Source organism: Anabrus simplex, chromosome 6, assembly GCF_040414725.1.
Source record: "Anabrus simplex isolate iqAnaSimp1 chromosome 6, ASM4041472v1, whole genome shotgun sequence".
NCBI lineage: Eukaryota > Metazoa > Arthropoda > Insecta > Orthoptera > Tettigoniidae > Anabrus > Anabrus simplex.
Window position 1 is genome coordinate 248,367,070 of NC_090270.1, and position 12,485 is coordinate 248,379,554.

At 38.4% G+C, this 12,485-nt stretch overlaps 1 protein-coding gene across 2 annotated transcripts in view; it reads right to left on the reverse strand.

Annotated features, from left to right (window-relative positions):
- Positions 1 to 12,485, reverse strand: part of raptor (regulatory associated protein of MTOR complex 1) — a 312,753-nt gene that overhangs the window by 14,924 nt on the left and 285,344 nt on the right. For both annotated transcript variants that reach the window (XM_067150353.2, XM_067150352.2), the window contains one exon: positions 10,802 to 11,043. In XM_067150353.2, the coding sequence (XP_067006454.1) occupies positions 10,802 to 11,043 (242 nt within the window). The remainder of the gene's footprint in view (positions 1 to 10,801; positions 11,044 to 12,485) is intronic.

Here is a 12,485-nt window from a genome sequence, read left to right on the forward strand (position 1 = left end):
CAGTGTCAATGCACTATGAGAGATTTTTTTCTCATTACCAAAAATTGATGCCTGCCTGGCCATCAGATGATATGTATGTTGATTCCAATAGAGAACCTGAAATATTTGTCCCGAATGAGTAAATTTATACCACCAATATAAATGGTCCATTATTGGACATTATAAATTTTCCAGCTAACTCATTCCTGGTTGCCAGCGTTTCGCCCCAGTGTGTATTGGTATTCTTCGGACAATTAAGATATCATCAGCAAACACTAGAATGGCAACATTAAGGAAATCATCTGCTAATGTGTAAACATGCTCTTCAGGAATTACTACCTCATTCATACCTTCACGAATGTGATCGGTGGACATGTTATACAAAATCGGAGACAACCTCTTTGAATTCTTATCAGCTTGGTTGTCTGGCAATTGGCTTCAATCTGGGTAGAATTGGAACTTTGAAGAAGCATTATAGTAGAAGTCTGTTATAGCGAGAATTCATAACAGCGAAAAAATTACTTGCTACAGCGGACTGTCGTTATATCCGATTTTTGTATAAAAGTTGGAAAACCCCCCATACACATTAAAATCGGTATGAAATGGCAATCAGTTTGTTCAAAACTTTCATTTCTGTGGATGATATCCACACTACGGCTTACTTGTTATTTTTCAAAATCCGATACTACGTGAAAGTGTATGTTTAATTTCATTCTGAAAGAATTATAGTACAGTATTTCTCCAAATTCAAGACGAACCCCACTTTTTCCTTCAAAAAATTAAAATCAGGCTCATAAAGTACTTTGTAAAATCATATGAATGCCTTTGTTGTACAGTATGAATTTTAGACTATTTTTAGATGCCAAACATTGGCTTTCGTTATGCCTCTCTTTTTTTTTTTTTTTTTTTTTTTTTTTTTTGCAGCTGCACAATTATTCTAATAAGTAGCTTACCAAAGTTTTAAAACATTTAAAACTGCCGACTCTTCACAGTTTGTTTTTCAAGAATAATTTTAATGTTTCTAAAGAAACTTTATACATGTTTCATCATTTCTGCTTCTGATCAAATGTGACAAGACCTTTTATTTAAACTGAGAATCTTCCTACACTAAATAGAACTCAGGACATTCAAGATTCCACCATGAGTAAAATAATTAAGCATCGTTCTACCTGTGACTGTCATATTTACAGAGAAACTCTATATGTGGTTCGACCTTTGTATAACATTTAATTTATGACAATACTTTTTATTTATTTGAGAATCTTACAGTTCTAAGTCAAACTCAATATTTTCAAAGTTCTAACTTGAGTGAAAAGAATTATATTGTGTTAATTGTCATTCTAATCGTGACTTGAAGATTGTGAAATTGTGATTATTTGATGTTACATTCTCCAAATAATTTTATGGGCATGTATATATATTTATATATATTTTTTTGTTATTTTGCTTTACATCACACTGACACAGATATGTCTCATAGCGAAAATGGGATAGGAAAGGCCTAGGAATGGGAAGGAAGCGGTCATGGCCTTAAGGTACAGCCCCAGCATTTGGTTTGGAAATGAACATTAATAAAACGAAAATACTAAGCCCAGAGAGTCGACCACTTAAAATGGGAAACCAATATATAGAAGCTGTCGATGAGTACATCTATCTTGGACACAAGATAAAACTTGGAAAAGACAACCAACGTGCAGAAATTCCTCGCAGAATAGGTATGAGTTGGACTGCATTCTGAAAACTAAGATTCATCCTCACTAACAAGGATGTTCCAATTAACCTGAAGACCAAGGTTTATAATACGTGCGTGCTGCCAGTTACAACTTACGGTCTGGAAACGATGACTCTGACGAAGGAAAGTGCTCGCAAGCTTCAGCGAACACAACGAGCCATGGAGCGACAGATGCTAGGGATCAGCCTTAGGGATAAGATCCGTTCAGAGGACATCAGGAGAAGAACTAATGTAACAGACATCCTAGAGATAGTAGCAAAACTAAAATGGCAATGGGTAGGACACGTAGCTCGACAAGACTACAACAGGTGGACCTCTAAGATTGTTCACTGGAGACCATGGGAACACAAGAGAGGCATTGGAAGACCCCAGAAGAGATAGCTCGACGACGTAAAGCTGTTGGCTGGAACACGCTGGTTCCAAGTGGCTCAAGACCGAAGACGATGGAAGCACATGGAAGAGGCCTATATCCAGCAGTGGATTGAAATAGGCTAGAAAAGAAGAAGAAGAAGGAGAAGAAGAAGAAGAAGAAAATGGGAAACCACGGAAAACCATCTTCAGGGCTACCGACAGTGGGATCCGAACCCACCATCTCCCGAATGCAAGCTCACAGCTGCGCACTCCTAACCTCACGGCCAACTTGCCCGGTAAGTCCCATATTAAGAGTGTTTATATGTGCACTGATTTAATGATGATATGTATACAGTAGAAGTCCGTTATAGCGAGAATTGACAACAACGGAAAATTTACTCGCTATAGCGTATTGTCGTTATATCCGATTTTTGTATAAAAGTTGGAAAATATCCACATGCATATTAAAATCGGTATGAAACGGCAATCATTTTGTTCGAAACTTGCATTTCCATGGATGATATCCACACTACGACTTACTTGTTTTTTTTCGAAATCCGATACTACGTGAATGTGTATGTTTAATTTCATTTTGAAAAAATTACAGTTCCGTACTTCTCCGAATCCAAGAAGAACCCCACTTTTTTCTTGAAAATAATTTAAATCAAGCTCAAAAAGTGCTTTGTAAAATAATTCGAATCATCGTCTTGGTCTACCTCTACTTCCCTTACCCTCCATATTATTCTCCTAGGTAGCCTATCCTCCATTCGGCTCACATGACCCCACCACCGAAGCCGGTTTATGCGTACAGCTTAATCCATGGAGTTCATACTTAAATTAGCCCCTATCTTCTCATTCCGAGTACCCTCCCGCCATTGTTCCCACCTGTTTGTACCAGCAACCATTCTCGCTACTTTCATGCCTGTTACTTCTAACTTATAAGATATGCTGAGTCCACCCAGCTTTCGCTCCCATAAAGCAAAGTTGGTCTGAAAACAGACCGATTTAAAGATAGTTTAGTCTGGGAGCTGACTTCCTTCTTACAGAATACTGTTGATTGCAACTGCGAGCTCACTGCATTAGCTTTACGACACCTTGATTCAATCTCACTTATTATATTACCATCCTGGGAGAATACACAACCTAAATACTTGAAATTATCGACCTGTTCTAGCTTTGTATCACCAATCTGACATTCAATTCTGTTGAATTTCTTACCTACTGACATCAATTTTGTCTTCGAGAGGCTAATTTTCATACCATACTCATTGCACTTCTTTTCAATTTCCAAGATATTAGACTGGAGGCTTTCGGCACAATCTGCCATTAAGACCAAGTCGTCAGCATAGGCCAGACTGCTTACTACATTTCCACCTAATTGAATCCCTCCCTGCCATTCTATGTCTTTCAGTAGATGATCCATGTAAACTACGAACAGCAAAGGTGAAAGATTGCGGCCTTGTCTAACCCCTGTAAGTACCCTGAACCAAGAACTCATTTTACCATCAATTCTCAATGAAGCCCAATTATCTACATAAATGCCTTTGATTGATTTTAATAATCTACCTTTAATTCCATAGTCCCCCAGTATAGTGAACAACTTTTCCCTCGGTACCCTGTCATATGCTTTCTCTAGATCTACAAAACAAACACAACTGCCTATTCCTCTCGTAGCATTTTTCAATTACCTGGCGCATACTGAAAATCTGATCCTGACAGCCTCTCTGTGGTCTGAAACCACACTGGTTTTCAGCCAACTTCCTCTCAAGACTGATTGCACCCTCCCTTCCAAGATGCCAGTGAATACTTTGCCTGGTATACTAATCAATGAGATACCTCGATAGTTGTTGCAATCCTTCCTGTTCCCTTGCTAAAGATAGGTGCAATTACTGCTTTTGTCCAATGTGAAGGTACCTTACCAACACTACACCCTAATTTTACTACTCTATGAAGCCATTTCATCCCTGCCTTCCCACTATACTTCACCATTTCAGGTCTAATTTCATCTATTCCTGCTGCCTTATGACAATGGAGTTTATTTACTATCCTTTCCACTTCCTCAAGCATAATTTCACCAACATAATTTTCCTCCTCCCCATGAGCTTGGCTGTTTGCAACACCACCAGGATGATTTCCTTTTACACTGAGAAGATGTTCAAAATATTCCCTCCACCTCTCCAGTGATTCCCTGGGATCTACTGTATTATGAGTTCACCTGAATTACTCAAAACACTGTTCATTTCCTTTTTCCCTCCCTTCCTAAGATTCTTTATTACTGTCCAGAAAGGTTTCCCTGCTGCTTGACCTAGCCTTTCCAGGTTATTACCAAAATATTCCCATGACTTCTTTTCCGATTCAACAACTATTTGTTTTGATCTGTTTCTTTCATCTACGTACAAATCCCTGTCTGCCTCAGCCCTTGTTTGGAGCCATTTTTGATAAACCTTCTTTTTACGTTTACAGGCTGCTCTCACTTCATCATTCCACCAAGATGTTCGCCTTTTCCCATCTTTACACACAGTTGTTCCTAGGCATTCCCTTGCTGTTTCTACTATAGTATCGCTGTATGCCACCCATCACTTTCTATATCCTGAACCTGCTTACTGTCCACTGTTCGAAATTTCTCACTAGTCATATCCATGTACATCTGTCTAATTTCATCGTCACTACAGATCAGATAGTGGTCTGTATCATTGAAAAATCCCCGGAAAACTTGCACATTCCTAACAGATTTCCTGAATTCAAAGTCGGTTAAAATAAAGTCTATTATGGATCTGGTACCTCTAGCCTCCCATGTGTAGTGGTGAATAGCCTTATGCTTGAAGAATGTATTTGTAACTGCTAAACCCATACTAGCACAGAAGTCCAGCAAACGCTTCCCATTCCCATTAGCTTCTATATCTTCCTCTCATTTACCAATCACCCTTTTGTATCCTTCAGTCCTATTCCCAACTCTCGCATTGAAATCGCCCATTAGCACTATTCAATCCTTGCTGTTGACCTTGACCATGATGTCACTCAATGCTTCTTAAAAGTTGTCAACTTCATCCTCATCTGCAACCTCACATGGTGAGTACACGGAGACAATTCTCGTCCTAATTCCTCCAACTGCCAAGTCTACCTACATCATTCGCTCATTTACGTGCCTAACAGAAACTATGTTGCGTGCAATGGTATTCTTGTGGCTGCATAATTATTCTACATTCCCGAGTGTTTAATAACCAGTAACTTAAAATTAGCATCATAATATCAACGAGAATCCGTTGAAAATTTGCCGGCAATACCTATTCCATGTATCTTTACGACTATCCATCACAAAAATATTCTTGCTGTCTATAAAATTTAATTTTACTAAGAGTCAGGTACAGTAGACACGTTATAATTCTGGCACTGAGTAACCGTGGCCTTTCTAAGAATTCGAAGGCTTGCATGTTTTGATTCCATTCTGCAGAGTACACAAACGTTTTTGTAGAGGCTAATAGATTGTTATTATCTCTTCACTATTTCCCGAGATGCGGTGACACACAGGCACTGTACAACCGGTTGTCATGGTTAGCGATGTATAATAAAGAGGCGGTCATTTGTCAACGAATTTTGTGTGTGCGTGTGCGGTGAAAGGAAGCAGTGTGGTTACCACAAGAGTTGCTAGTCATATTCATTAGTTAGGTCACAAATGCAAGATGATCCTTGATTTTTCGCATGAGATTTTGAGGGGAATAAAACGTCTTCTTGGATTTGGAGAAATACGGTATCACTCCAGAGTTTTTTTCTTCAAATGGCGTCACCTAACCTAATCGTATATATGTCATGAAAACATATTTTAAACGCATGCAGAGAAATGAGTTATCCTCGCTAAAAGGATTACATGGGACTAGCCTTTCCGAAATTTAACTAGACACGAGAAAATATGAACTATCCTCTGAAATTAGTGATGTACTCTGTCATATCTTGAGGTGTATCACATTCTTACTTAATTTCAGTAAATAACATTAAAATTACAAGATCGTTTACTTCAGCCATTATTTTTAACGAGTTAACAACTGCTATCGGCCACGTTATTTGCGCATTTATTACGAAAACTTGTTATCCTCTTTCATTTCGAATTTTCTTTAGAGAATAACAGTCATTGGGTATTAATAATCGACTCAAACATCGCCTTCGAATGTCGACGTGAGAGCTCGCAAATGCACATAGTGAGAAAACTATACCGTACCAAAGATGATCGATCGCATTTTGTGGCAAACGTTTCTGTTTCCTTATTCAAACAGAGTCACCTATTCTAACGTAACCTACTATACGTATGATGAAAGCATACTTCAAGCGCCACTAGGGAAATGATAACCTACTCGCTATAAATTTACATGATAAATAGCCTTTCTGTAATTTAACCAGACGCGAGAAAATATTAACTAACCTGTGAAATTGATTATGCACTCTGCCATATCTCGAGGTGTATCCCATTTTTACTTAATTGCAGTACTTAGCATTAAAATTAAGCAATCGTTTAGTCAGCCTTTATTTTTAACGAGTTAAGAACTGTTATCGGACACGTTATTTACGCATTTTTACGAAAATATGTTCTCTTTCATTTCAAATTTTTTTTACGGAACAGCGTTCGATGGGTATTACTAATAGACTCCGACATCGAGGCGATGCCGACGAGAGAAGTCGCTAGTGGACATAGCGAGGAAACGATACTGAAGATAATCGATTGCATGCAACATAATTGCTGGGGTGCATAAATATCGATAATGGAAAAAATCGTGCGCGCTTAACTGCTCATAATAATGGATGCGTCAGTGATAGGGCTCTCGTTGTAACCAAAGGATAATACACAGTTTAATATAGGAATTTTGAAGTGACAGCAAAACATTGTCGGTATAACAGGGTTCTCGTTATATGCTGTACTTGCTGTGGCGGACTTCTACTGTATTTAAAATTGCCTGTTCTCATATTTGGCTAGTTCCAAGTAAATGCTATAACTTATTTAATTTAATATTAGTATTGAAAAGTGGATTTTTAATTTTACTTATCTATTATTCTCAGTTCATTACGGACTTAAAAATGATATTCTTAAATTTAAATGTACACACATGCACAGAAATGGTGTCCCGATATTAACAAAGCATGGCGTCCTCTACCTCTTCGCTTAATGTATTGCTGCATATAGACAGTCTGATACAAGACTTCATTGTGATTGAAATGAGCACAATGGCAGATATAGTAGTACAGTAGTAGGAAACCCACTCTGATAATTACAGTATCAAGAGGTAAAGGAGGCTTTTAATCTATAAGTATTTGATACTAGTTAGGTATATTTTGTAGCTGTGTCATTTCGGGTCATAATTTGAAAACATTATTTATTGGTTCATAACTTGATTCTAGATATTACTGAAGATAAATCAACATAATTACCAACTCGGATATAGAATTACGATAAATTCTGCAAATAGAAAATGAATATGCTAAATAAGATTTTTATGTATAAATTATTCATCAACCTCCTCCTTTCCCCTCATCCAGCTGCTGGAGGGTCGGGGCATTTATGGCACTTCTCCGCTTTCCTCTCCCCTTCCACCATTCCTCTTCCATCATTTTGTCCCTATCCAGGCTTCTTCTTCTTCTTGCACTCCTTTTATTGAATCGATCCACTTTGTTCTAAGTATCCCTCTTGCTCCCTAAATTATTTTAACTATAATATTATAACTAATTATTTTTTTATAAAAATTACTGAAAATACATCAATATGTATAAATGTACTATCTGTTATCCTAAAATATACAACAATGCTATTACTGGAACATCTCAACATAAATGTCTTATAATCTAAAATATAAATCTATCATAACTTTCTAGAATATATATATCACTATCACTATCAGCCATATTCAATCGTTTTTACGATGTGGCCTCTTTAAGTCCGAAGCAAGGTAGGTTTTCATGAGGTCTCTCCATCTGGGACGGTCTTGAGCGATATTCTGCCAATTGATCCCAGTAATCTTCCGGATGGCTTTATCCCATCTGTCCGGTGGTCTTCCCCTTGGTCTGAGATGATCTTTCGGACACCACTCAAGCACAAGCTTTGTCCACCTACTATTAGTTCTCCGAGCAACATGGCCTGCCCACTGCCATTTTAGGGTAAATACCCTTTCTAAAATGTCACTGACCTGATGTAATCTGCTCTCTTCCTGTCTTTCTTCGTCAAGCCTAGCATGAACCGTTCCATAGCTCTTTGGGTTGTTCTGAGTTTTTGCTTAACAAACTCGCTCAATGTCCAGGTTTCACAACCGTAAGTCAGTACGGGGAGAACACTCTGGTCAAAGACTATCTTCTTTAGGTGGGGTGGCATGTTGGATTTGAAGATTGAAGAATTTCTTCCGTAGGCTTGCCATCCTAGTTTGATACGTCGGAAGATTTCCGGTCTTAAGTCCCCTTTCATGTTTACAAGTTGCCCAAGATAGACAAATTCATTGACCTGTTGTAATGTGGTGTTTCGCACATGCAGCTTTCCTGCTGGGGCCCATTTGTTAAGCATCACTTTGGTTTTAGAAAGGTTCATGGATAGTCCCACTTTTTGACAGGCTGAGACAAGATCTTGTATTAGAGTTTGTAGTTCATCGATGTCGTTGGCCAAAAGTGTAATGTCGTCTGCAAACCTTAAATTGTTCAGCCTTTTCCCATTGATTTTGATTCCTGTGCTTTGCCAGTTGATTTTTGACATGGCCTTTTCTAATACGGCTGAGAACAGCTTGGGAGATATGGGGTCCCCTTGCTTAACACCTCTTTGAATGGGAAAATCCGTGGTTGGCACATTGATGTTCACGAAGGCTGAAGAGGTTTCGTAGATATGCTGGAGAACTCTTATGTAGGCAGCATCGATGCCGTGTTCAGCTAAGGCTTGCATAACAGCAGCGTGGCTCACCGAGTCAAAAGCCTTTTTAAAGTCCACAAAGGCTAGACAGAGCGGCATTTGATATTCATTACTTCTGCTGATAACTTCATGAAGGGTGAGTATATGGTCGATTGTTCCAAAACCTCGGTGGAAACCTGCTTGTTCAATTGGTTTGGCAAAATCAAGCGTTGAACTGATTCTATTTGTCAGTACCTTGGTGAAAACCTTGTAAAGGACAGAAAGCAAGCTAATAGGACGATAGTTTCTGATGTCATTTATGTTCCCTTTTTTGTGCAGGAGAATTATCATTGCTCTGTTCCAAGATGGAGGGATGAATGCATTGTGTAGACAAGACGTGAATATTTTTGCCAAGTGGCTTAAAGTTTCATCACCAGCAAGTTTGAGAACGCTAACTGAAAGGTTATCGCTACCTGCGACTGATTCTTTTATCAGACTGTTTATAGCATGTCTGATCTCAGATGGGAGAACTTCCGGGACTTGGGAAATGTTGGATAAGTCAGGCAAGGACAGGTTATCATCAGCCTTCTCGTACAACTTGCTATAAAAGTTCCTGATGAACTCAAGAAGTTCTTCCCTATCAGTAATTCGTCCGTTGTCCCCATCTAATGCAATTAATTGCTTCTTCCCGATCTGTAGCTTCCTTTTAGCAGATTTCAAACTTGTTTTTCCAGGTAAGCAAGTTCTCAGAGTATCTTTGTTGAATTTCTTTAAGTCGGCTTTAATTCTCTTTCTTATGGTTTTGCACAGCTCAGAGTACTGTATTTTGTCACAGTCGGACTGAATTTTCATTTCTCTCCTCCTCTTTAGCAGGTTCCTGCTATCGTCACTGAGTTTCTTATCACGAGTGTTATTCTTTTTTAACCCTCCAATTACTTCAGCCGTATCCATTAGCATTTTTGCCAGATTTTCACCAGTTGTGTCATGTAGGCTTTGTTGAAGGGCTTGATGGAATTTCTCTTTATTTTCTTCTAGATGTTTAAGATTTATTTGTTTCTTTTTCTCCCGCACTAGTTTAAGTCGATGTTCCCTAGTGTAAAATAATTAACATAATACACTGATCATAGTTACATAATCAGAAAGTTCTAACAAAAGAAAAAAATCAAAATTAACACAAAAATAATTGTAAAATGGGTATTGAATAACGAAACAGTTGTGTCAAATACAGACTTTACAGTAAGTGTAAGTGACAAGTTCTTCCTCCCTTCCAGATTCATGCCCCATTCCTGTTTTTCACTTGCTCTAGACTGATTGGGAATGGAATCTATGAGGTGTTGGAAAGTTCTGGTTCATTCCTCATATTTGCCCGAACTTGATGGATATGCATTAATAGAACCCTGATTCACTTGTGATAACATAGGAGTCATCTTACATTGTTACAGTATAACAAGATCTGGGCTGCCATGCAATCAGAATAGCTATACACATACTGTGCCTTCAACACTACCTCTTTACTTCTTTCCACTCCTTTTTGGTACTGGAGTGGCCTTCAACACTGCCCACCTTTTTATTACTGGAGTGGGGCAGTGTCTATTGTTTATGTTGAGAAACCATTTCTGTGTCAGTGGGTACGATATATACTAAACATGACCTAAGAAGCTGAAAATTTTTGTCAGGTATAAACCTTGTTCAGTTTTATTGTAACTGGAGCCCAAGCTACTCTTTTCTCATATTTCACCAGTCAAAGACAACAGTTACCATTTGCTTGCTTGGTGTCATCTGCTAAACTCAGATAGGAAGAGTAGTATAAAATAATTATTTCTACATGTCCCCATTTTACATTACAGTTTACGCACTGGTTTTAAAAGAAAATGCATCTGTGGACCTACCACTGCTCAATCGCCCCATCAGCTGAACATCCGGTAAGGCCATCCAGGCAGTGATGAGAGAAGGCTCTTTCCCTTGAAGCAAAGCATAGTTACTCCACAATCGGATGGAACCATCATCAGAAGCAGCCATCAATAGCGACGAGTCATGACTGTTGACAAACTGTAGTGAGGTGATCCGTGAACCTTTTGATGCACGGTTGAGGCAGAAACTCAGTTTATTTCCTCCATACCAGTCCCACACACTGAAACAGACGGTAGTCATTCTCCCATTAGCCATTCATTCTCCGACATGATCAATTTTCTCAAAAGCCCTATAAATGTTCAATAAAATTCACATTAGGGAAGTTAGGAGGCTGATGGACTGCAGAAAACTGTCATAAATCCAATACAAGAGAAGTTTGTTTCATAAACATATCAGAACACATTCCCAGTTATCATATATTTGTCCCTCATTGTCTTGGAAAGAAAGAAAGAAAGAAAGAAAGAAGGAAAGAAAGAAAGAAAGAAAGAAAGAAAGAAAGAAAGAAATAAATAAATAAATAAATAAATAAATAAATAAACAAATAAATAAACAAATAAATAGCATATTAAGTTCCTTGCAGGTACTATACGCGCACTTTTTCTTGAGCCCGGAGCTCCCTAGTGCTGAATCGGTAGACCTTGATTATCTTCGACATCCATATTGGCAACCTTTGAAACACACACTATGAATCGCTTATTCATCGCTGTGCGACATCTGGCGTACACTTTGCGAACTAGTACTGTTGTTGTTTACACAGCAAAGCCAAACTATATAATTCATGCTAGTAACAAGATTCGCATTGAGGAATGTTATATAATGTTAAATAATGTATGTGTGACACAATTGTTGACGTAAGATAATAAATGTTGAGAAAATTCAGATCGATCGATCATATTATCGATTCAATTCAGATTTCATTTCCATCCAATTGGCAGTATAACCGGAACTGGCAGCACTCCCTCCTTGCTCCTCACCCCGTAAAAACTGGGCTCAAGAAAAAGTGCGCATATAGTATACTTTTCTCAAAAACAACTGAACCTATAATATGTTTGTTGAGGGTATCCAGAGTGTTTGTATCTACAAAGGTGGTGAATTATATTTTAATAATAATTAAAATTAAATCTGATAATTTAATTATTGTATGAGACAGACATACAATACTATGCGCTCATTATTTTTTTGACCAACTGTACATGTAAAGGATATTATCTGAATTACAAAGAATTTTCCTTGTCTGGTTGGGTATATTCTGCAATGATAACTGAGTAGGCCATACAGCAAGCACCTCAATGCTGTGTGAAGGACAAAGTGAAATAACCCAGCCAGATGAGAGGACCAATGGTTTGGGGTGGAAGAGTCTTCGTAGTGGGGTGATGGACACTCAAAGGAGGAAATGCACTAGAATCCATAACTGCAAGCGTCTGAACCATAGTGGGCAGCTTGTGAGCAGCATCTGTTTTCCAGGTTAGGAGCGGCTGTTAACCCTTCGTGCAGAAGGCAATGGGAAACAACTGCAGAAGCTAAATCCCAAGAAGAGCAGTCACAGATAGAAGCCTGAGTAAAACTGTAAACTCTGATCATGGACTTTGAAACCCACGATCCAGCGGGGAAGGGGATGACTCCAAGGGTTCTCAGGTCATCATACAATACAACTCTTGCAGG